General features: G+C 44.5%; 2 protein-coding genes and 1 long non-coding RNA gene across 5 annotated transcripts in view; 1 reads left to right on the forward strand and 2 right to left on the reverse strand.

Moving 5' to 3' along the window:
* Nucleotides 1–5,138: 5,138 nt before the first annotated feature.
* On the reverse strand, nt 5,139–15,237 carry DDO (D-aspartate oxidase). Of its 2 annotated transcripts, XM_063151004.1 has the most exons (6): nt 15,137–15,223; nt 12,671–12,777; nt 10,635–10,840; nt 10,338–10,446; nt 9,357–9,533; nt 5,139–7,057 (listed from the first exon to the last, which is right to left on the reverse strand). In XM_063151004.1, exons 3-6 carry the CDS (start codon nt 10,804–10,806, stop codon nt 6,490–6,492), a joined length of 1,026 nt encoding a protein of 341 aa, XP_063007074.1. In that variant the 5' UTR covers nt 10,807–10,840; nt 12,671–12,777; nt 15,137–15,223; the 3' UTR covers nt 5,139–6,489. The 2 variants fall into 2 exon arrangements, with proteins under 2 accessions (XP_063007074.1, XP_063007075.1); XM_063151005.1 differs by lacking the exon at nt 12,671–12,777 and having other exon boundaries at nt 15,137–15,237.
* On the forward strand, nt 15,057–24,531 carry LOC134415537 (uncharacterized). 2 transcript variants are annotated; one of them, XR_010027079.1, is made up of 5 exons: nt 15,057–15,139; nt 15,449–15,531; nt 16,769–16,897; nt 23,090–23,211; nt 23,535–24,531. It is a non-coding gene; the product is annotated as an uncharacterized LOC134415537 (long non-coding RNA). The 2 variants fall into 2 exon arrangements; XR_010027078.1 differs by lacking the exon at nt 15,057–15,139 and having other exon boundaries at nt 15,329–15,531.
* SLC22A16 (solute carrier family 22 member 16) overlaps nt 20,175–24,891 on the reverse strand; it is a 33,506-nt gene continuing 28,789 nt past the window's right edge. The window contains exon 8 of the mRNA XM_063151003.1: nt 20,175–23,183. Within this exon, the coding sequence (XP_063007073.1) occupies nt 22,971–23,183 (213 nt within the window). The 3' untranslated portion in view covers nt 20,175–22,970. The remainder of the gene's footprint in view (nt 23,184–24,891) is intronic.

The following is a 24,891-nucleotide window of genomic DNA, read 5'->3' on the forward strand; positions in this document are numbered from 1 at the left end:
TCCATAAAGGATCTACGATCCTTTTTCAAAGCTCTGCTGAAGCACCCAAATTCCCCAAGCCCTGTAGGTATGTAGGAGCCCGACAGGCACCCAGATTTCCACTGAATTAAGCATCACTGCATTTGCTCTGAGATGGTGCGAGGTTTTTTTTCAGCAACTGCTTGATCCAATATCTCCCTCTGGTGGAAAGTAGGGAATAGAGCAGGATAGATTAGAGCAGCGGACAATGTAACAATAGTCACTTGATTGCTGTGAAAACAACAAAAATCTCAGTCCATTCCATGATGTTATCTCTAATTGCTACATTTAATCCTAAAGAATTTGCAGTTTAGCTCAAATAGTCCTTGACTGGAAGAGAATGGTAATGAATGGCGAATGCCAATTTTCCTGTATTTTCCAGAAATTTGTTTTAAACAGAAGCAAAAGCCTCTATCAAGAAATATGACTTTATGGCATTGTTTCTGTGAGGAAAATCAACAAAATTTCCTGTTGCAGAAAACTATTATTTTGTGCTCAAGCTCTAAAATCCATCACACATCCCATGTGCTCTCTGGAATTGCAAGGATTGATAAAAATATCTCAAAATATAATCGTTCTCTTTCTATACCATAATTACACCTTTGAAGTTCCATGTGAGTGTGCCAGATTGGTTGCCATCTGCCAGGGGTGCCTCTTCAGTGTAGATCAGAAAGTGTGGATAAGAAGGAAATACTCAAGCACAGTTTGGATAACTTATGTCCAGACACGCATAGGCTTAAGGAACAGCAGAGGGATAAAATGCTTTGCCCAGGTGACAGCGAAGTCTTTCTTTCAGGACACCTTTCATCAGCACGAGGAAGTCAGGGAGGTTTAATGAGCCTTCCACTCTTAATCCTCTCCCACGTGTGAGTGTTTCTCTGACACTTGTTCTGTGATTCCAGATGAAATCTACAGAGCTGATGCGGCAGCACAGACAGATTTAGGATCAAAACAGAGTTTTGAAAATTCCTCAGCTGCTGGCTCAGCTTCAGCTGGAGCTGGAGAGGCAACAGAGGCTGCAGCTTTGCTTCAGCTCCTGGCATGAGTCTTGGGTGAGGAGCAGAAACTCAGGGATGGCTGATGAGATATTGCTGGAGACCAACACCTGGGGCTGGGCAGCTGAAGCCAGCCAGGACTCATCTCAACAAACTTCAATTGCCTGAAAGCAGTCAGTGGCAGTGAGCTGGCCTGAAGGCTCTGAAATAGTGTGACTCCCCTTTGTGGGCAGGTGCACGGCTGGCACAGGACAGCATCACTATGGATCTAGGATATATTTTAGATTATTTAAATTTTTCATGCCCAGGGAAGCATAACAGAAGGATGTTCCGTTTTTCCCAAAATATTAGGGCATATTCTTGGCAAATTGAAAGCTTTTGGAACGAAAAGATGAGGTTTCTGAATAGAATGCCCAATCTTTTTGTGGTATGACTTTAACCAGGGAGAAAACCTCTGTGAGAATTTAATAAGAATTTCAAGCTAGAAACTGGTGAAGTGAAGAGGAAGAGAGGAGCAGAGAATCATGACTACATTTGTTTAAAGGTGCCATTTTGACCTCATTATAATTACAAGTCAGAAACATCAGACATATTCCAGAAGGAAGATAACTACTGGGTCTTGTAATAGCATTATAAAAATTACATGGGAAAGAACCAAAATAGATCCCCTCCAAATTAGGAAAAGGACATGAACTCTGTCAAATTAAAAGCAGAAACAGGAAGGAAGACTAAAAAAACTATTTTGAGACAAAAAGCCTCCTCTATCCCAGAAGGAGCCTCCTCTATCCCAGCAGGAGCAGGGAGCCTGCTGGAGGGTTCTGCAGGTGACCAGAGTGTGCAGTCAGCAGATGATCAAGGTGGCAAAGGAGTTTGAGAGGAAACACATCCTAACACAACAGCTAAACAGATTACTTGTGTCTGTGTTCAGCACACAGAAGATTAGTGAAATTCCCATAGCAGAACCATTTGTTAAAGGGATAATGGAGGGAAGCTGCCTCAGATTGAAGGGTCATTAGATGAGGCTTTGGAACAAACAAATGCAACGGGATAGTAGCAAATTCATGAAAAGCAGATGTTACTTGCTTGTGGGTTTTTAAGGAATGCTAATGGAAATTATTGCACTATAAGAGCCAGTGTATAAGCTTTTACTTAAAACAGCCAAAGAAAAAGGATGGCAATTGATGCTCTTTTCTTTTAAGTGCTGAAAGGGATCTAGAGAAATGCAAGCCATTAAATCTGACACCTGTGGCAGGCAAACAGCAAAAGCCATAGTAACAGAATAGTTGCAAGGAGAGACAGACTAAGAGGGGAGAATTGGCAGAGCTTTGCAGTGAGAGCCTATGAAGCTGTGCTCCACCACCCTCTGACAGCTTCAGAGGAAACTGTGAAGCTGCAGATGAGAGCAATCAGCTCGCTGTGATCTGCTCAGCTGCTGGAAAGCCTTTAACATCTGTCACCAAGGACCCATTAAGAAGCTAATCTGGCACAGGGTAAAAGGGAAGATCCTCTCATGAGTCAGCAACTGCATACAGGACAGAGAGACAAGGTAAGGATAAATCACCCATTCTTCACAGCGGAGAGAAGCTGCCAATTGCATCCTAGAGGGATCATGTAGGGCCAGTGTTCGTCCACAGACCCATCAGTCAGGCAAATGACTGATCTGTTGGTGGTACCAGTTTGTTCAAGGCAGTAAAATGCAAACTGCCTAAAGGAGTTGCAAAAGCCATCTCATGAGTTTGCACAAAGTAACAGCAGTTGAAAATCAGTATAGCCAACAGCAGAGAAAAACACCTGGCTGATCTGGGAGGAAGACTGCCTCACTACCCAGCCACAGCCTCTGAAACACTTAGTACTACTCCAGACAGGTATCTGGTTGCCACTTAAATGCTTACTAATTACTAGAAAGCATTTTAATATATTATGAAGTGAAGAGGGGTCATAGAGTTATGGAATGGTTTGGTTTGGAAGGGACATTAAAGATCATCTAGTTCCATCCCTTGGCATGGGCAGGTTCACCTTCTACTAGACCAGGTTGCTTAAAGCCCCATTTAATTTGGCCTTGGATGCTTCCAGATATAAGGCATACACATCTCTAGACAACCTATGCCAGGGCCTCACCACCCCCACAGTGAAGAATTTTTTGCTAATCTAAATCCACCCTCTTTCATTTTAAAGCCTTTCCTGTTACTACATGCCCTTCCAAAAAGTCTCTCTCCAACTCTCTTGTAAGCCCCCTTTAGGTACTGGGAGGTGCTGTAAGGGCTCTCCAGAGCTGTTTCCTCTCCAGGCTGAACAACTCCAGCTCTCTCAGCCTACATACATAGGAGAGGTTCTCCAGCCCTCTGATCATCTTCATTATTTCCTCTGGACTCCCTCCAGCAGGTGCATATTCTTCTTATGTTGGGGTCTCCAGGGCTGGATGCAGCACTTGAGGTGGGGTCTCACAAGAGCAGAGCAGAGGGGCAGAATCAACCTCCTCAACCTGCTGGTAACTCTGCTTCCACGTAGACAAGGATACAGTTGGCTTCCTGGGCTTTGAGCACACATTGCCAGGTCATGTTCAGCTTCTCCTCAACCAACACCCCCAGGTCCTTTTCCTCAGGGCTGCTCTCAGTCCATTCACCACACAGCCTGTATTTGTGTTTGGGATTGCCCCAGTCCAGACACAGGACCTTGCACTTGGCCTTGTTGAACATGACAAGGTTTAACAAGGCCAAGTGCAAGACAGTTAAAGACAGTCCCACCTCTCAAGCCTGCCAAGGTCCCTCTGGATGACATCCCTTCCCTCCAGTGTGTCCACTGCACCACACAGCCTGGTGTCATTGGCAAACTTGCTGAGGGTGCACTCAGTCCCACTGTCCGTGACACTGACAAAGATTTTTAACAGCACCAGCCCCAGTACTGGCCCCTGAGAAATATCTTCACTTGGGACACCAGCCCCTCCTTGTTGACAAGAACAGGGTCCAGCATAGGACCTTGCCTTGTTGGCTGCTCTATCACTTGGAGGAGGAACCTTCTGGATTGCTTATGCTTCACTGTGCTGTCTTCTCCAACAGATAACCCCATGAGGATTGGGGCTTGTGAAAGTGAGGCAATTATGTATTACGTAAACCAAGATTCTTCAAGGTGGGAAAGAAGAGTCTGAGTGTATGGTGGAGCTCTATAAACTCAAATGGGACATGGAGTCACTACCTCTCATAACATGCAAGAAAGGGGCATCAAATGATGTTTTTAGGTTCAAGACAAAAATGAAGGCAACAAGCTCTGCTCCTGGACAAAGAAGTTTCTCCCTTTACAGAACCTGTTTCCACAGGATGTTGGGGAGTATAGAAGAACCATAAATGGTTTTAGAAGCAAGTCAAAAACTTTGTGGAAGATAAATCATCTGAAACACTGAGCTACCCCTCCGATGAAGAAGACCCTAGACCAGAAGTGGCTGTCCTCCCTGCTGGCTATGAGCAGAGGATAAACTTTGCAGCCAAACCTGTTTTTGACGCTGTATCAAACAGACAAATTTTAGAAGTAGATTAGAAGAAACCCCATCACCCTGCAGAGAAGTGCACAAGCACAGCTTTGATTTCTTATGGGACTATAATCACCCTATCAGCATTGGTAGCATTTCTTGCTCCAGGATAAGCTACACTGTTTGCTATTATAAAGCTTAAAATAAAGATTAAGAAAAAGAGTCCATTCTTATATTCTTTTTCCATGTATTTTTATGTTCTGTGTTAGCTGAGGACAAAGCTGCAGTTTGTCAAGCCCTACGCCAACACTGCTGCCAAAAGCAGCAGCTCTGCCCTCTCATACCACCGGAAAGGACAAATGGGGGGGGACAAAGGGGGGAGTGCAAAATTAGCTTTCAGAGCTGAGAAAATGAGGATTCTCTTTTTCATTCTTCTTCAGTCCTGTTGAAGGCAGGGCTGGCTTAGGCTGGTCCCAGGCGCTTATTGACCCATAATTTAATTTAGCGATGTTTCTTCTGACCGCTGTCCCTTGCAAATGATAACTGTCCTCATCCCCCCTGAGAACAGCAGGAGTTGGTAGTTGAGTGTGGCCTTCTTGGCCCTGTCAGGCCATCCCAAATGAAAGAAAATCCCTTGCTTATGAAAGGAAACACTACAAAAGTGACCTTTGCTCCATTATTAGAACTTTATTTATCTGTTAATTTTAATCACTGGAATTATTGAAGGATTTTGAATGGTTTTGTAATTCTATGGACAAAAAAGCTAGACAAAAATGGATGATAACACTCTCAAATGAGCCATTAAAGATTTAATGAGTCATTTAATCACTAAGAGTCAGACTTGTACTTTGATGGTAAGATCCAGTTTTGGGGAGTGATTATCTTCAGACACATCAAAGGGTTTGAATTGCTGAGGAGAGTGTAAAGCCCAGCAGAGCCTCTGCCATGGAGTGAGCAGAGGACTCGGCTTTCTTACAGCAGAGGAGCTCGCTCCTGTCCAGTTACAGACACATTTTTCTTTAGAGTGTTTATCCAGTCTTAAATGGCTCTTCTACAAAACCAATGATGGTGTTAGAATCCTTGTTGGTTTGTCTCCAATTTATTCCTATCAGCTGTTGCAAGGAAATCAGACAGTGTTGTTGTGAAGTAGAAAAGGGATGCTGTATTCCCCAGCCCACTCTGAAAAATCCTCTTCAGTAGAACAAAGGCCATATCAATGTCGTGTGGGGGAGGAGGGGAGGGGCCAGGGGGGAAATCACTGGTGTTTGAGAGCAAAATCTGAGGGCCTTGAAGGGAAAAAACAGATTTGCAAACTAGCATGAGAAAGACACACAAAACTGTAGCTCATGTGGGCCAATATTAGCAGAAACTTTAAGTTCCCTGAGGTGCAATATGAGCAAATACAGCGATGGGTATTACAGACCTGCTCTTAAAATCACACTTGCCTGGTCACTGTGTGTGACAGTGACCTAACACTGCTTTCTATAAGAGCTGACCTGGAGCATGTAATGCAGCACTGCAGTGCAGCACTGCATGGGGTTTTCTTTTCCTTTTAAATCCTATAGACAATGATAAAATTTGTCAGCAAGGCGGCAGAAGCAAGGGCAACTCTAGATTAAATTTGGTACAAGAGGAGACCTTTTTTACTATTTTTACTGAATCTGAGCCTACTGCATCTGACACTCTTTAGATGCAGGTGCTGAAATGCTAAATTGATGTTATTTGTATTATATTGCAGCAATCTGATCCCTGTTATGTGAAGAGTATTTATGTATCTTGTCTTCTTCACATGAGACTAAGATAAATGCCCAGGGCAGATGGAGGAGATGATCAGCTGGGCTAATACATGGATCAACACATCATGCCTTTCCAAGGTGGTTACAGATACCACTGAGTATCTGCACTGGAACAAGATGTTGACTTAGCTCCCTTCTATACAGTAACGGACCTAAAGTCCAAGCTGCTGCTAGGAGATTCAGCACTAGCTGTAAATGGAAAAGGAACCTCTGGGATTCAAAGCTTAGCCCTTGATGAGGAGGCTTGCAGAGCAGAAATGCATTCTTCCACCAGGAGAGCAGCCTCTTTGGCTGTGCCCCTGTGCACTGAAAAGCCACCTGCCCCATGCCCATAGTTGTGGACCACTGGGAGCTTAATTCCTCCTTGGCTCAAAACCTCTCTCTGCACTCTCACAGACTGCCTGGATGGCCTCAGGCCCACCTTCACCTCGATATCCTGAGCTCCCTGCAGTGAGGGCTCAAGGGAGCAGCATCTGTCAAAGATGTCTCTAGTAGTGCCAGCATCAGGGGAGAGACTCCAGCTCCCCTTTTCCCTGGTTCCCCCCAGGGTCACTCTGTGTATCCCTGGGTAGATGTAAGTTAAGCCATCTCCATCCCGGATGAACTGTGTCACCCAAGGAGCGTGAACCTTGAGTACTCGTCCCCTGACAGGGAAGAGCTGCTCGTCCCCCACCAGCTGGTGGGCTCCCATGCCTGTGCAGTTGACAACGATGTCATATTCTCTGTGCAGCTCCCACAAGTCTGCCACTTTCCTGGTGTACATCTGGGTGCCAGTTGCTTTCAACCTGCAAAAAGACTCCAGAAGTGAGGCAGAAAAGAAACCCATATGTAATTATGATGAACATTAAGCAAATGAGATAGATTGCCTTTGCCTTTACATACTGATCAAAACCAAACAATAGATAGGACAAAAAGCAAAGAAAATGCCATGGGGGTTCTGTTTGTGATTTATCTGCTTTGATCAGAAGTATCTAGCCTGGTGGGGCTGGAAAAAGTAGAGCAAGTCGAGCAGTTTTAGAGAAGGGTCTGGCATCAGACCCTAGGCAAACGGTCAGGTCTTCATGGTCTGATTCATTTCTGTAGCGGTATCAAGATTTAACAGCCCAAGCAAGCTGGGAAACAACAGATTTATTTACCAACTTGCTCATGCTAGTGGCAGAGCTATTGTCCTACGCTCCTTTCAATGTGCCTGTTATATGCTGCCACACTCATTCCCAACTCACCTCCTGAGCTACATAGCCATCTAATGCCATGTGCCAAGCCCTAATATCCACACTAAGGCTGGGCAGAAGTGGCACAGGACCCCCAGGGTGCCCAGTACCTTCTGTAGCAGCCGCCAGCAGTCACCCAGGACAGCTCAGAGCACTATACATACATGTCTGCTCTTCAGTGAAAGTCACCTCTTCTTGAAATTCATTTTTGAGCTCAATTTCATGCCAAATCCTCCCCTGAACTTGCCTGAATTTTGAAGCCCTTCCCTGTGGAAAATCACTGGTATGAATTGGAGTCCCTGCATGCTGTCAGCTGGATCCCATTGCAGGGGGTTTTTGCTGGGGGTTTTAGTATAAGCAAGTCAGGAGACAGGTCTGTGATGCACTAAGTGGAAAATCCCATCCTCTGCAATATTCTAGAAGGTGGCAAAGTCATCAACTCTACTATGAAGGCAGTGGTTTCCCACAAAGCAGTGAGTGAGCCAAGAATCCAGGGCATAGTTGATGCTCTGGGGCCTGATGAAGCAGGACACTGAAGCTGTCCATGAAGAACAGGGGAGCTCTCACGCAGCAGCTGTGACTGGGCAACTTGCAGGAAGAGCTCCTAAGAGTTGTAACTGGGACTCTGTCACCACGCCATAAAAAATACACCAATGAAAAAACCTCCTGAAAACTCCTGAATTCGGGCAAGTAAGGAGGAAAAAATTCCTGAAGTCTATTTTTGGCCAAGCAAGGTGGGCACAACAAAAATTTTCCTTGTGGATTGCCAGGAGAATGGTCTATAAATACTGTTCAGGTCACTAGGGGTTTGAGAATTAGTTACATGTTTAATATTCTCTCACTTCTCATCACCAGGGAGAAGAGGAAAAAAAGGAGCTTGATCATCTCATTAGACTACATCCTTTGAGAAATAAGAAGACTACAGCAGGAATAAGGAGGGAGCAGAAATCACATGGCAGATACTAAATGGGTTGTACAACTTAGCGGTCCTGCAGCAGAAATTTGCTTCAGTTAGGCAATGAAACATGACAGATCATGTGTACCGAGTAGATGGCACAGACCCCACATGGCACTGGTGCCACAGGAGAACTCTCAGCCTGCTTGGCTGCTACAAGAAATGCTTTTTCACATTTTGCAGTGTGATGAAAGGCATCCAAGTAACCAGCTGAGCTGGCAATTTGTACCTTGGTGTCAGTACACATCTCTTTACTTAACCCCAAATCAGCTTGCAGCCTGTCTCTTTCTCTCAAGCGGATACAGCCATTTGCTCACTTTGGAGGTACTTATTTGGATTAAATACTTACCCCAGTAACACTTTGGGGTTTTTTTCGTCTAAATGGATTAAGAAATTACTCCAATTGTTGAACAAATTTGAGATGAATTGGTCCAGCTACTTCATAAGAGCAAAGTCTTCACAATAAGGCACCTTCCTAGATGTGCTTATTCTCACAGGCACTGGATGCATCTTCAAAAATAGAGGGTTACTATCTGGGAAGTTTGGCAAATATGGAGGGGCCAAATGTTTTCCCAGGACGTGGCAGGCTCCTGATGTACCTTCAAGGTCTGGCTGGCCAAGCATGGCCCCGGTGGCTACACTGGCCCTATGCCTAGGGTCGCTCACACTGCAAGTCCCACTGTACAGACACACTGGGAGAAAGTGGACATTGCACAAATAGGGCCTTCCACATTTCAGAAAAGTTCTGTATTTATTTCCCGTGCTTCTCCCCAAGCAAGAGCTTCTTGCATTTTCTGCAATGAGAGACAGCCTTTTCCCAGTTTTGTTCAAATCTAAGGCTCTCAAGGAAACCCTGTCTTGTCACCAGTCCCTCTGCCAGGGTTTCCCCCTGCATGCCCAGCCTGCAGCAAACCCTACCTTTTCTCCAGCCACCGCAGGTAGGGTGGGCAGTCACATTTCAGGGTTGTAAAGGCCTGACCAAATCGGTGCTGCGGGAACTTCTGGAGTTCTGCTTCGGACATTGGTCGAAATCCCAGCACAATATCTGACCAGAAAGGTAACTCCTCCTTAGGAGGGCTTTTAAAGATCTGCCAACTAAAAAGACAGAGAAAAATCTGGAAAACTTCACTGTTATTACTCTGCCATGTTATGTGTCATGGCAATCTTAGAACAAGCCCAGGAGCTCAGAACCTCTTTCCCCCTATCAGTGCAGCTCTGCAAGGCTAACAGAAATGGGGAAAAAATGCTGCTTGCTCCTGCAATACCTTCTGTCTGGGCAAACAGGCAGAAGGTCAGGACAGCTGAGTGTGAGGATGGCACACCAGGGTAAATGAACTGCAGAGAGCCCTTCCAGTGATGGTGTACGTACAGAGTGCCCTCATACAGTGTCCCCACCACAACTGCAGACACCTGGCAGGACCTGGTGGGGCCACTTGCACACCTGTTCACCATTCCTTGGGTATCCACAAAGCTACAGAGCGCTCAGTCTCAATACTCCTAAGAGGCAAATTTCTCAGTACATAATAGGCAGCATAAAACACCCCCAACTCACACATCCCCCAGTAGAACCCCTGTACCCAGTTGCTGAAGCTGGAGGATCCTGCAGTCCCATCCCTCTGGAGATGATCCCTGCTGCAATCAACTAGTCGGTGACAGTACGGAAAACAATAGTTATTAAAAGAGATTTGGTGCTGGTTGCACTTGAGTGGGTTTTCTGTGCACACCTGTTCCTGAATTTTGCCTAAAAATACATCATATGTGAGCAGCTACAATGCAGTTTCTTGGGAATATAGACATTAAAGGTATTCCTTGAAGGGAATACCCCTGAATCCAGCAAAGAAAACCTGCTCCAGAACACAGCACAAATGCACCAAAGGCTGCCCCAGGGGCTGTTCTTACCCAGAGACCAGGTGAATGCCAGCCTCTGACGCCTCGGCTGAGTTGCTGATGGCAAAAAGGTAAGTGAAGGTCTCTTGGAACCACTGCTTCTGCCTGTGGATTGGTGTGTCTGCATGTGAACAAAACCAAACGTGCAGAGAGGAATAATGCAAAGAGGAGAAGCATTCAAATGAGCGTCAAGGATATGGGACAGACAGGGAACACAGGTGAAGGCACCTTTTTTTCCTGAGCCTCTATGCACTGCTGCACAGAGCTGCATGAGGTGCCATGGGCAGTGCTGCCCTGAATTGAACGAACCTGGGTAGATATGAGGGATGAGCATCCCAGCTGCCACATCACTCGTTGTGTTGGGGCTGAACTGGTCTGAAAGGACTGTCACAGAGCAGCTGGGACAAGTCTCTGTGATGCACAGTGCTGTGGACAGGCCGATGACTCCTGCACCCACCACTGCAACCTTGGGTGAGGCCATCTCCAGGATGCAGAGAGAGGAGAGAGGTTCCTACCTGCATTTGGAAACAACATATCACACATCACTATCATCCAGGGTGAGTGTCAGGCTATGAAATACCCACATGAGATGTAACATAATCTCTCCCCAACAACTAATTAACTGCTGCACACAACCAGGACTGTGGCTAAGTTTAAAAAATCAGCTTTTGGTATGACAAAAAAGTTTTGAAAAGTCTTTAGGCAGCAGCCACTACCTCATCCTCAGCAGATCTGCATGTGCACCACTAGGGCTTGGGCTGGTTTGGAGAAGGTTTCCTCAATAAAATCTGGGGGAGTAAGGCACTCATCAAGTTTTCTATTGTGTCAGGCGCAAAAGGCACAGACCTCTGGAGAAATTGGCTTTTTTTAAGCTTGTTAGGCCAAAAGATTACTTGAACATTGGGATCTCCAGCAGTGAGGGCTATCACTGCCTGGGCAGCGGAAGCAAATCTCACTGGAGGTCTCCAATCCATTCTCGGTCCTTGTACTGCCAGCGTGACTCACCACCTTGGACAGATTTGTGGGCATCCAAGGCTGCCGTGCTCTCTCAGCAGCACATGGCAGCCCCCAGGTGCCAGCCAGTCCTGCTGCTCCAAGGGCCTGTATTTCTGCCTCTCTCTGCATTACTTCATAACTTGCTTTATGTCCTGGGCTCCACTCCACTCCTCACCTGCTGGCTGCTTCTCCAGGAAGCGCAGTGTCTCTATTTCCCCTGTCCTGGGCAAGTTTTGGAGCTGGCACCTGTCCTGAGGAGTGGCACACAGCTCTTGGTAGACAGTCACCTGGTTGCCCATCCCAGTGAAGTGCCAGTCTGTGTTCCTGGCCATGGCCAGCTCAGGTCTCACACGGTGAAGGCACCAAGAAGAACGGAACCATGCAGCTCCATGCACCCTGCAAACTCCCCAAAGCCAGGACTAAATGGGCCCAGGAGAGAGAGACTGGGCAACCTCAGAGGTGATAAATCCTTCAGCAGCTTTGAACAGGTGAGTAGGGGTGCTCCTGCTGGGTCAGGCGCCCCTTCAATAGGTTACTGCCCAAATCTGACCAAGGATGTAGGGGGAGGATCCCTTCTGCCTATGACTAATTTTTTCCTAGAATAGCTACAATATTCACTCTTGGAGAGGAGGCTGAGCGAGACAGACCTTCAGCTGTGTGCCCTGATGGTTCTGGTTTCTCCTATGGGGCTTGCTTACCAGTGACTAGAAATCCAGCCTCACTAATTGCTCTCTGAGAACCTTTACTGGAAACCAGTGCCTGCACTTTACAATGACAGGCTGATTTACCATCTTCCTGTGGCTTTTGGCATCTTTGATGTAAATTTAGGCAAGACTGACAACCTGGAATAATGATAGGTCAGGTTTATTTATGAGATCCTTGTTCATAACTGTTCACACAGCTTCTCACTTACCCCTGAGGTTTTACTACTTAAAATTTGATGTCTCTGCTATGTAAGAAGGGAAAGAGCAGCAGGAACTGTTGCCTGTCACTGCATTCCTTCTGTATCACAGCCAAGGGTTGTTATAACCCATCTCCTTCCTCTCTGGGCAATGCTGAAGTTTCTTTCTGTTAATTATCACATCTTCTTTTACAAGCTGACTACAGAAGTGCCTGCACAGCAGAGGAAGAGGACACAGTACAGGGGGGAAAATGGACCCTGGAGCAGAACTGCTGGCCTGCATGGCTGACTCCCAGAAACCCAGTTTGGAAAAATGCTGTGGGAAGGGAAAAGGGAAAGTAAGGAAGAATGTAAGCAACGAGAAACTGGGGGGCTGGGTAATAATTCTGTAATTACTGAGGAAAACCGGTTCTGAGAAAGGTATCTAAATACATCTTTGTGAACAAACCTTCTCACTCAGAACTGGCAGCTGTGGAAATGGCGTGTGGCTCTCAGAGTGCCCAGTGAGCCTCCCAGCAGTCCACGGACAAGCACAGCCCTGCTTTTTCAGCTGCCCTGGAACATACGCAACGGGTACATTATCCACCTGCCAGAGATGTGCTTTCAGTTGTCCCTCACAACTCTCCTTTGCTGAAGCCCTTGGACCATGGTGGAGATTGAATTTCCTGACTGACCTCCCTGTCTCTAGGGAAGAAAGGGGAGCTGTGGCTTGGTGGAGATTCAGGTTTCACAAGTCTACCCAGTTTCAGATGGGAATTTTGCGGATGAGCCAGTTTGATATCAACTGATCCCTGTGCTGCAAAATCCAGCGAGGGCAGGAAGGGGCTGCTGACAGTGCTGGAGCCAGTGAGAACAGCTCAGAAGACCATGACAAGCACCTGTTCAATGCACCACTTTTCCTGCACCTACTGCTGCAGTCCAGGAACACAACAAGCCTTCATGCCAAAAACTAACTGGGTGCAAAGCAGAGGCTACACACAGCTTGTATGAGCAAGCACAGCTCGGGCTTTGCAGAGCTACTGATCCTGCTTTGAGTGCAAGGCCCACCTATGGCTCTGCCCTGGCAGCATGGCCTGCAGTTTGCTGGGTGGAGGGCAGAGAAGGAGAAACTATTTTTAGCTGATGTGGCAGCCCAGCTTAGTCCCAGCAGGGTTGACACTTCTCATCCCCTCAGACAGGCCTGAGTGTTTTGCAAAAATCAGCATTTAAAAAAGCAGATCAGTTGCAGTAGCTCTTGGGGAGAGACGTGAATGGTGACAGGTATTGTTTAGCTCTCTGTCCCTTCACAGTGTACAAAGAACAGGATAGAAGCCAGAGAGAGTTACCTGGAGCTGTACTCCCCAGCAAGGAGGACACCAGTTGCCTGATGTGGGTTTCATGTCCCTGTGACCCTCCTGCTTCTCCCAGGCCAGAACGAATTAGTTTTAAAAATACTGAGATACTTTGTGATTTGACTTCACCTCCCAACTCCCAAATCTGAAGAGACAATGTCAGCCGCATGTGACACAAGGGGGTCTTTATTCTTTCTTGCTTCAAATAGCTGTATGTCACCACTAAGTGCCACTAACTTTCAGCTCTGACATCACTCTGGCAGTGGGTAACATGGCCAGTATGGATAAACACACTGTTCCCCAGCACACACACACACACACACACATGAATGTGCACATCCACTGCCAGCTGCAGCTGCAGCCCACGGTCACGGCAGGCTGGACGCTCTTAGCTTGTGTTGCAATCTGGCTGGCCTACCAAAATAAGCATATTTACACACCCAAATAAACAGTGGAAAAAGCCCAGCTGAACTGTTGACCAGAAAAGTTAGAACAGGAAGTAACTAAAGAAAACTAAAACCTGTTATATTTGAAGGGCTTAGTTTGTGTGTGTTTTTTTTTTTTTTTAACTGACTCTCATCATAAGTAAGTGCTGAAACACTGTTTTGAATGGTGTGAAGCCTCTGGTACTGGGGAGCAAAGGCTAAAGCTTTTCTGAGCTTCTGGAGAGGCTCCTCATCCACCAGGGCAGCTGTACCCACTGTCCCTGTCAGTGCAGGCCATGGAATACTTTTTCCCTTCTTTTTTTTTGTTGATCACTTTTGTTTTATCACTTCCCCAGTTTACAAGCACCCTTGGTGTTACTTCCCTTCACATGACCCCAGAGAGGGGTTTTTCTGGGCAAAGACTGATTTATTCTTGGGTGTTTGCTGTGGAGGAGCTCCTGATTTTGGCCTTTTGACTCTGGCCAGGTCCCCTTTCTGCTCTTTGGGCTGCCCTGTGAGACGTGCATTTAGGAAGTGCTGCAGGAGAAAGGCGAGGATGATCTTTCCTCACCGAACAAAGGACTCTAGAGGCTCCTCGGGATCCCCTCAGCCTTTTGGCACACACTGTAGTGCTGCCAGAAAGCAGGATTCACAGGTGATCACAGAGAGCCACTGTCACAGGGGATCCCGGAGGCCTCAGCTGCTCCTTCAGGCGGATTGTTTGCAAGCATGGGACACACCTCCGAAGGGATGGTAGGGATACCCCTCCATCAGCCACCTGCAAGAGCTGCCTTCACCAAGAGCACCTACACACGCTTTCCTCCCAAACGGGAGAGGAAATCAATCCTCCCTGCGACCCTCGCTCCCCAGGGCCGACATGTCGCCGCTCAGGCCGGGGAAGAAGGGCACAGGGAGCAGCTGCGATCCCGGGCCTTCCCCCCCAGCTAAGCCCGGCGGTTCACCCCTCCCGCCCCGGTGTGTGGGCCGAGCCCTCCCTGCCCGGCTCCGGGAGATGGGATCTGCCCGCGGGAATTCCCCACGCAGCCACTGCGGGCGCTTCCCGGCCCTCGGCAGCAGAAGGGCTCCGGCATCCAACATCTACTTCTTCACTTAGAAGTACGGTCTGGAAACAACCCAAGCGGGGAGAGCAGGCGATACCTGGTGAGGAGGAGGCCCCCGGTCCCGCCTGGAAGAGCCGGCGTCCCGGGCAGCGCGGAGGCCGCCGCACCCTGTCCCGGGGCGCTCCGGGGCCCGGCTCCCGCCCCGCTGGATGAAGGAGCTGTTTGTGCCCAGGCCCAGGCTCGGGCCGCCTCCGGCGCTGGCAGCGCTCCCGGAGCGCCCGGCGGCCTCTGCCAGGGCCGGGCTCTCTGCCGCCTGCCAGCACTTTCCCCCCTGATATTCCGTCTGGGGGAGGCCCAAGGGGACCCGCTGTGCTGCCCGGGGTACATTGTCCTTTGCCGTCCCTCACAGGCAGTCATGTCCCGAGTGCTTTGGAGCTGCCTGAGGATTGCCACGGCGCTGAGCGGCCAGGAGGGGAACTCCAGCCACCACAGGTCGGTGCGGAACGAGCGGGCTCCTGCCAGACCGCAAATCCCCAATGAGCGCAGCCAGGCAGGGCTGTTTTCAGCACAAAAACACGAGTTTGTCAAAAACAAACCTCTCTGCAGGAGCTCTGGGATGAAATTGCATGCCGTACACCCCGGTTTATTACCTCCGGGGTACTAGCTGTTGGCAGGATATTTTGGCTAATATTTGACAGCCTGAGCATTGGTCCCTCAACACTCTCAGCAGGACGATGTTTGCCAGCCACTCCCCTCCAGCCCTGTCGAGCAGCATTTGCAAAGAATCTTCCAAGCAGGTGCCTTTTTTCTGTAGCCATTTGAATTCAGACCAGCAGCCATCCAAAGGTGTCTGTACGAATAGCACCAGCGTGCACCACACATTGTGGATTGTTCTTGCCTCCCAGTCTAGCTGTGCTCTGAAAACTAAAGCCATGATACACTACACTTCACTGATCTCTGAGATACATAATTTTTTAAAGGATTTTCCCTTCAACAGTGACAGGAATTAGGCACAATTCTCCCAAATTATAGTATGGCTTGATTTTTCTGAGTATTCTGAAAATATGGGACTAAGGGAAGGCAGCAGAAGAACAGAGGTTTGCTTGGTTAAAAGTTAAATTTTTGGTGGGCCTGCTGTATTGTAAAATGAACACTGGTCTAAGTCATTGCAGGGTATCTACAATAGGTTTGGAAAGGATTTTCACATATGGAAATCTACAAATATAAACGGAGGTTGTGGTTCCAGCTAAGATAAAAACTGCCTGCTACTACTCCTCCTGAGATTCCACTGCTTATTGCTTAGAATGTTGCCAAATTTGAATGACTTGGATCAAAACATTCTGTGACAGATGTTTGTGCAAGCCTGAATGTTTCAGGGAATTCTCAGTGTGTTTCTTCCTGAGAATAAGATGCAAGAAATTCAAGCTGGTTTGGGAAATCTAATCTAATAATAATATTATTGAAAAGAATCTTCTATGGGCTAAAGTACTTTGCAAAGGTGAACAAAGATATTGTGTTTGGTAAAGTGCAAGTCATGATTTGTCTGTTTGGGGAGAGACTGCCAGCCTTCTGGCCCAGAACAAACACAGCCCTGATTGTGCTTGGAGCTCTTCCTGAACCATGACTGGCAGTGGCATCCCAGCACACCACCTACCCAGCTCGAGCAGTGCTTAAGAAGTGTTTCCTTTTACCTTAGCATTCCCTTTGCTTTGTGTGCTATCCTGAACAGAGCCATAACAATGGGCAGAAATGACCTCTCTGAACACAGCAGTGCTGACCTATTTCAGATCTTCTGAATGGCATGCACCATTTATCTGCCACTTCTTTAACCAGTTCAAGTCAAGCATCAGTGTCCATGGTAAGTTACTATTTCAGCAAGGAGTTTCAGCTGTGCCTCATTTTGCTGTTGTCCCATGTTATTTTCTTATTTCTGGGGGAATTCTCTGTCCACGAGGAAGAACCCAGCAGTGATGACATTCCTTTTGAAAAGCTTTGTGAAGATATTTACTGAGAGAGAGCTCAACCATTTAGGATGCTTGTTTTGCCATTTGACTGATTACCTCAGTCAAAACCACTTTTTAATCTCATCACTGGCAGTGAGGCTGTGGAGACAATCTTTACAAGAATCACCCCTTGATGCTGTTTTGTTCTTATTTCTATGGTTATTCAGTGTTAATAACTGAATGCCTATGAGCATTCCATAGCTGGATCCTACTTATCTGCAGCAAATATGCAAGCAGTATCCACGGCTTGTATGATAGCCAGGAATGCAGAGACAGAAGAGTGGGTTTTTCACTAAATGAGATATTCCCCATTTCTTCTGATTATTCATAAATCTAGGTTAGTAATTTTTTGAAATTGCTTTGTCCAGAAACTGGAATCTGTAATCACTGTTTATATACCAATCATACTAAAAAGGATATTTCCCCATATGAAGTATATACTTCTTAGGCTTTATTTTTCTCAGCTTGATTGAACTCAGTGCTCTTGAAATCAGTCTATCAGGCTTGATTCTCAGCTTTAGCAGCAACTATTTGGACCATTCACTCCAGTTACTTTCAGAGAGGAATGTAAATCACCTGGCAAGGATGCATTAAGCCTTCAAAAATGATGCAGCAAAGCAGTGAGTGTAACTTGATCAGAAAACACAAGATTAATAAAATATGCATGGAAAGTTGAGTCATTTGCACTAATTAGAGATTTAAGGGAAGTGAAGAATAAATAGGCTCCTGAGACATTTTAAGGGGACAAATAACAATAGAGCTATGAATTGCTGCAATTCTTATTTTCCTTGCACTTTGAGCCCACTCCAGTTCCCGCCTGAGGAAGCTGTAGTTAGTCTTCACATGCACTGAACACCATGTGCTTACAAGTACATTGTTCTGGCATTCCTGTGGTCACCTACTCTCTCTTCTGGTAACTCAAACCCATCTTTCAGTATCTACAGCTATTTTTGTCATTACTGAATATGTCTGAGGGACTGCTGCTCCAGTGAGTTTATACAAACAAAGGCAAGAAAGAATCATGTTTTTCCTGCAAATGAAATGCAAAACATGTCACATTTTTAATGCACCTTTTGTCATAGCCACCACTTAACACATTACCCAAATCTTGGTTTACACCTGCAAAGACAAACAGGGAAAAGACACAACACAGGATATTTGCCATCCTAAACCATAGGATCTCCATGGAATGCCAAAACACCAGTCAGGCCTCTTTAAGGGAGTGTGAACCAAATGAAGAGTTGGTTATAGAAATTCATTAAATCAGGTAAAGATGTAAAGATTAAAAAATGTGTGTTTGACTTTATTCTTACACATAATTGCAGATAATAAATACACATTTAAAAAAACCCATTAAAATGTATTGTATTAAATCCACAAATTCTGGGCAAACAAACTTTCCTACGAGTACATACTTCCCCCATGTAACCAAAAGACACACTCCATGTAGTACAGAATCTTGTACAAAATTATGGGGCTATCAGAACATAGATGTGTTTTAATCTTTCTTCCTGTGAGAGGTAACTGTCACCATGGACTAGAATTTTCCCTGATAGAATAAACTCAGTTTTTGTCAATACTCTTATTTTCTTTTTAGTCCTTGTGTATAGTAGAGGTGGCCTTTGAGTCCCAGTAAATATCTGTATTGTACTTCAATATCTGTATGTAGGCCTTGCCCTGGTAGGTCCCGGTTGATCTTGATGGGCTGCAGCTGCAATGTCCTTCATTGGGCTGCAGCTGTGGCTAGTGAAGGTAACTGGGATAAAAGGGGGTGGGTTAGCCAGTCAGGGAGAGCCTGGAAGGAGCTCTGACTAAGAAGGAGTCACATGTAGAAGAAGGACTCAGTGGTGTGAAGATCTGCAGCTATAAGAAAAACACTGAGGAGGTATGGGACTCTAGGAATATAACAACACCACTTGTGTCTAATTTTTCCCCTAGGAATCTGTTCTAGGATTCAGACAAACATGTTTCAGATGTTTGTAAAGGGTGCAGGATGAATCCAGAGCCTCCTTTCTGCAGTCACAAATGCCTTTCTGGACCAAGAGTACAGGCACAAATGAGCTCACCTTTTCCTAAGCCTTTCCAAAAGGCACTCACAGGCCATGCACGCTGCTGAGCCCGATGCCACAGAGGCTTCCTGAGTGATTGCACCTGAGGGGTTGGTAAAATAAACCTGTGAAAGACACAGGAGAATGCCAACAGTGAAATCCTTCACTCCATGCCAGAGCTGGGATGTCAGGCCATTTTGTCTTCCCACAGAGCCACTACACAAAAGCCCTCTGCCTTCCAGGAGGCTTCACCCCTTGTTCAGACATTCAGGGTACCACCCAAAGCATATGATAACCACACATGATTTGCATAGCATTTTTTTCCTACATAGTTGGTTAAATTACAGGATTTTGCACAGAGAAATTGAATGAAGTTGTTAAAATAGAAAATATAAATATTTTTGTGTAGCTTAAAAATACAATTTTGGAATATCAAACACATGTACTTACTATTTTTCTTTACTTATCATTAAACTAATAATAGTTATTCTTATTGTTATATTTAACCCAGAAAGGTATGTCCTTAACAAATTGCAAAACTGTCTAATAAAACTGGATATCAAATTTTGGACAAAAATATTTGCCATCATGCAATAGTGACCAGCAATTAAGACAGACAAGGACTCTAATTCATTATCTCATAGAACCATTGTGTAACTCCAGAGACATTGATGAGCACAAAAAATTTGCACTAAGGATGACAAATACAAACATAAAAGGACTTGTGAACTGAAGTGGGAAACTATGAAAATTAATTCTTCTTATGAGCACTGAAATGAAAATATGCCCCATTGGAACAGAAGCATTTGTTCTCAAACTCAGTGCTCTCTTGCAAGAGGATTTTAAAAATCTATGAATATTTAAGAGAAAGAAATCAACTCACCCTGATTTTCCTACACTTATAATGCATGACTAGTGTTAAACATATTTTTGCCCATATGGAAAAAACAAGCAAATAGAAATGCTAGAGACATAAAGATACATGCTAATTCCTTTTTTTAAAGGTAATACTCTTCCTCAGGTTAAAGAAAAGGATACCCCAAGGCAATTTCTATGCTATTGATGCATAAAATCACAAAAGATGTACCTGTAAATCAACAAACATTTTATTTCCAAGGAAAAACAGTAACATCATTAGTTTAGGGAAATTCAGGGGTCATTTGAATTAAAGACCAAATACCAGCTGACTTCAGTGACAGGAGGAAATGGCTTTTGGGGTTAAACCATCAAGCTACATTGTGGTCTAGACTCAATTCAATTTTAGTTGTAAGCAGTATCAGTATCATTGTGTAGTTAACTTTCTTCTTGTGCTTTTCTCTACCTTGTATGTACTGATTACACATGACCAGATCCTGAATCCCTCAAGCCAAAGGAACACAGAATATGCTTTGGGTGTTCTTGGTGGGGTAAGACCAAAATCAGTTTCTCAGCAGATAAGGAAGAAGAAAATTTAATTGTAAATATTCTTTAATACCTTGTTAGAAATAGACTGTACTGTTACTAAAGGTTATAAGCAGTGAGTGTTAAGATAGAGGTTTGAGATATTAAATGAGGGAGTATCAGTGTGAAAGATCCCCCAAATAAGGAAAGAATTTGGAGCTCTGTGTGTGGGGAGAGTGGTTGTGAGGCAAGACAGTACCAGTTTAATTCCTTGTTAGGTGTATTGCATGATGGTGGTTTTTTAGCATGATTAAACCCTTATTTAAGGCAGGGCAGAAAGAGTTTGGCAGTAGATCTTGCAGATAAAGAGAGCTGCTGTGCTGTGCTCTGGGAAGTACAGGTCCCCCTCTGGAAGGGGGGGGACCTGAAAGCAGTGGAAGAATACTGGGTCTGCTCTTCAGCGAAATAAAAAAACCACAGCATGTGAGTAATCTGATCTTCAGTCATCAAAGTATGTATTCAAGTCATTCTCAGAATAATGATGGGATTACTCACAGGGGGAAGGTTAAGTGCTTTTGCTGAACTCATATCTGGACAGAAGCCACAGTATTCTGTGCAGGTCTTTCTGGAGGTTTTCCCTGCAAACACTGGAACACCCACAGAATTGTAAGAAGCATGAAGACTCCTTTCTGCTTTCTATGTAATTATCTCAGAGAAACTCCCTAAACTTAAATTTACTGATTTTTATTTGCTTTAAAGCATGTTGATCCTCATATAGGTATTATTTTCTCCTAATACCAGGACCAAATTCTAGGACAGTGCAGTGAAGAATAAAATCTTTTATAAGGGGATATAAACCATTACTCTGGTTTCAGAAGTCATTTAAAGTAATAAAACTGTGCAGATATAATTGAAAAATGTGGTCATTAATTTCTACAGCATATAGAATACTGTATTAGAGATATCTTTTAGGGTGGGTACATGGCAAAGATCAAGGAAGACCTGTTTTGATGAGACTGTGCCATGAGACTAGGGGCCTAAGAGGGGAAAACACTGATTTCAAACCAGGGAGGACTGAATTCACACAGCCCAGGCAAGAGAGGGCTGTCTGAACCTCAGCACGCAGATGTTCCTGTGCTGCTCACCTCAGACCAAGGGTGGTCAAGCAAAGGAGATGCAGATCCTCAGACAAGGAAGAAACCCCCAGCTCTAGAGATAGACTGAAGAAGGGGAGGTGGGAGAAAGCCATAAAAGAAGCAGCCAGAATGATGCATTCCTATCTATCAGTTTTCTATGGTCCAGAGTCATAAGAGAGCACCACTGCACCAACAATGTGTTGATGCACACATGAGGCATAGCAGCAGTGGCGTGTTTTGACACTTTGACTAAAACTGTTACTAGTAACTCTTCTATTGATCAGTATCCTCTAGCTACCATCTTTTGGATTCTATTTTTCTAACTGGTTTTGTGTGATATAATAAGGAAAAAATCAGTTACAGACAGCTGATCTGTGAGAAAAATGGTGAGTGGAAACCGTTTCTACCAAAAATTAATAACTAAATCCACTTCTGTGCAGAGAGCCTGAATAAGAGCCATATGCCATTTATTCTTTTCCCCTGAGGACTATGAAGACCTTGCTGGAGGCATTTGGCAAAGTTGCTGGTCTAGCTCTTAGAAGTTATGAAAAATCTGATGCTCGATGTAAGCTGAAATAAGTGAGAAAGGGTGCACTGAAATAATGGTCTGGAATGAATGTGACTTTAAATGGGATCAGACAGTTTAGTTTTACCTAAACTAAAACCGTAATAGATCCAGTGAACACTTTTTTCCTAAACCCCTAATAAAAATACATTTGCCATTCAACTGAATGAATATACAAACTATTTGCACATTTTGCAAACTTAGTATTACTTTTTCAGTCAGATGCTGTGCCATAGAATACTTTCCTTTTGTTAGCAATGGCACCATTTCTAGTAGAAAACTTGAAAGAAAAAGAATAAATTAGTTTAAAATTATTGATATGACCTGATGCAATGATAAGGCTTCTCTCTTGAATTTTAACACTTTATTGTGTTCTGAAGTCTCAAGCCTGTAACTGGCAGCTGCAACAGGAAGAGACCAGGCAGGGCAGATTTGTAAACCTACAACTTTGTTGTAGGTTTACAAATCTAACTGCAGAAAATGTGAAGCAAAGAATTGGCATTTTTTTTTTACATACATGTAATCAGGTAGGTTCCAACATTTACAGTAATCATTCCAACTGGTCACAGCAAGTCAGTTTAAAGTCTGAGTAAGTTTGATTAGGGATCTAGAAATCCTATCAATTTTCTGCAGTAACTCAGTCACTTTGAAAAGGTTTCATACAATTCCTCTATTGAAAAGGGAAGACAGAATACAAAGTAAAAGGCACAGATGTTATAGAACAGTCACATTTCTTGAATACAGAGATCATATAAATTAGATAGTGATTAAAATTGGGAACAGCCATTTTGCTGCTGCTTTATTTGTCAGTGCTGACTCTTTCTTGACCAAACATCTCTATCTTTTCTGATGCTGCACCACTATGTGCTGGAGGAATCTTTTCTGAACAGCTTTTCTTGTTTCTTCCCATTTCTGTAGCTTCCACCAAAGTATTAGTCAATGGTTTTCCCAGTGTTTCTGGAAGCATTATGGTTAAGATTCCACTCAGAAGAGCCATGATTCCAACAAGCAACTGGAAGAAATAAAGAGTAGGTGTAAAGGTAAATAAGTCTTCCAATCTGACCATAGTTTTGATCTTGCTTGGGGGTAAATCTATAATAAAGTACAAGGAACTGTAAAGCAAAGATCATAAGTCTTAAATGTTGCCCGTATAAAAGATCTACCTTTTTGTTGCATAAATGAAAAGATTATGCAGCAGAATTAATGAATGAGCAAGTGAAGTGTTTTGTTCACAAGGGATCAATACAGTGCAAGCAGGAATAATTCTGTTTGAGTAAACAACACATATTACCTTCATTGAGTATTTCAGTATCAAGAGTGTATTTAAGAACTGATTCTAGGATTGCATACATTTTTTTTACAGGCATGTTCACAGAGCTATAATTTCCCTGCCACCTGGAATCTCAATTCACACTCCAGCTCCTGTGTACCTCTACCTGTGTGCTTGTTCCTTCTCTACACAGCCAGACTGGAATTTCTCAATAGGGCTCATTGGCCCAGAGCCACAGAAGTGCACATCTGTGCTCAGGAGAGCTCTTCAGCATCTGCTAGCCCCCAACAGGAATACTTTGCTAAACTCAGTTTTGAAGAACTGTGAGGAGTGCAGGCATCTACTGACATTTGCACTGAGATCACATTTTGGATTTGTCCATGGTGTACACAATTCCACAGCAGCACCATAAGTGGTGCAAGGATCAGGACAATGTGGGGTCAGTAGAGAAACACTCACTTGTTCCAGGAATATCTACTCTTTCCATTCACATTCCCTTCACACAGACATTTCTATTTCTTGTTCAATGACACCAACTCCCACTTTGCTCCTCTGAGTACAGAACAGCATTAAACCCCTGACAGTCCTCCAACACCAGGTTATAAATGACCTAATTCTCTCCTGATAGAAAAGCTTTCACACAGAACATCCTGCCTGGTCTCAGTGTTTTTCCATTCTGTGACTGTGAACTTTGATGCTGTACTATCCTTATCTTGCCCTGTGCTGATTCTGAAGTCTGTCCTTTGCTCAATGCATTCTTTCCAAGGGTGAGAGAGAACATTTGGAATCACTGTGCCTACATCTCTCACACAGAGCTTGAGACAAGAGCTGCCCAGCTACCATCTGCAGCTAAGCCAGACTTTAAGTCAGGAAGGTGCTTTAAAATCAGAATTCCCTACTGTAACCTTGAACACTGCTATTTGCCTGCCCATGCACCATGCTGGTTTTGCTTCTCTTCCCTTCCAAAAAAAAAAGAGGAGTTTGTTTTGTGTATTCTTTTAAGAAGCAAAATGCAGTGTTGCTTACGCTCCTTTTTGCTTTGCAATAAATATAGAGGCCAAACCCAAAAAAAAAAAAAAAAAAAAAAAAAAAAAAAAATCTACTGCTAAATACTACAAACTACAGTGAAAATAAAAGTCATGGTCTTACCATGAAAGTTAAAAAAAAACCAAATCCTAGCAGTAATAGGACTAGAGGAAATGGCACAAACTGAATGACATCATTTTAGACATGTATGTGGCAGGCATGATACTTAAAATATATATTCCAAAATATTAAAATCTCATCTCTGAGTGTCAAATTTCTTCTCTGCTATTCAGACATGATTTTCTGCCATGGAAAGACAGGATAAATTGACACATGGCAGCTATTCCACAATATCCTCTTTTATGTACACCCTTTAGTCTGTCAGAAGTTTATAACTGAGGATATTGGGGTCTGTAATGGATAT

Source organism: Melospiza melodia, chromosome 3 (genome assembly GCF_035770615.1).
Source record: "Melospiza melodia melodia isolate bMelMel2 chromosome 3, bMelMel2.pri, whole genome shotgun sequence".
NCBI classification, from domain to species: domain Eukaryota; kingdom Metazoa; phylum Chordata; class Aves; order Passeriformes; family Passerellidae; genus Melospiza; species Melospiza melodia.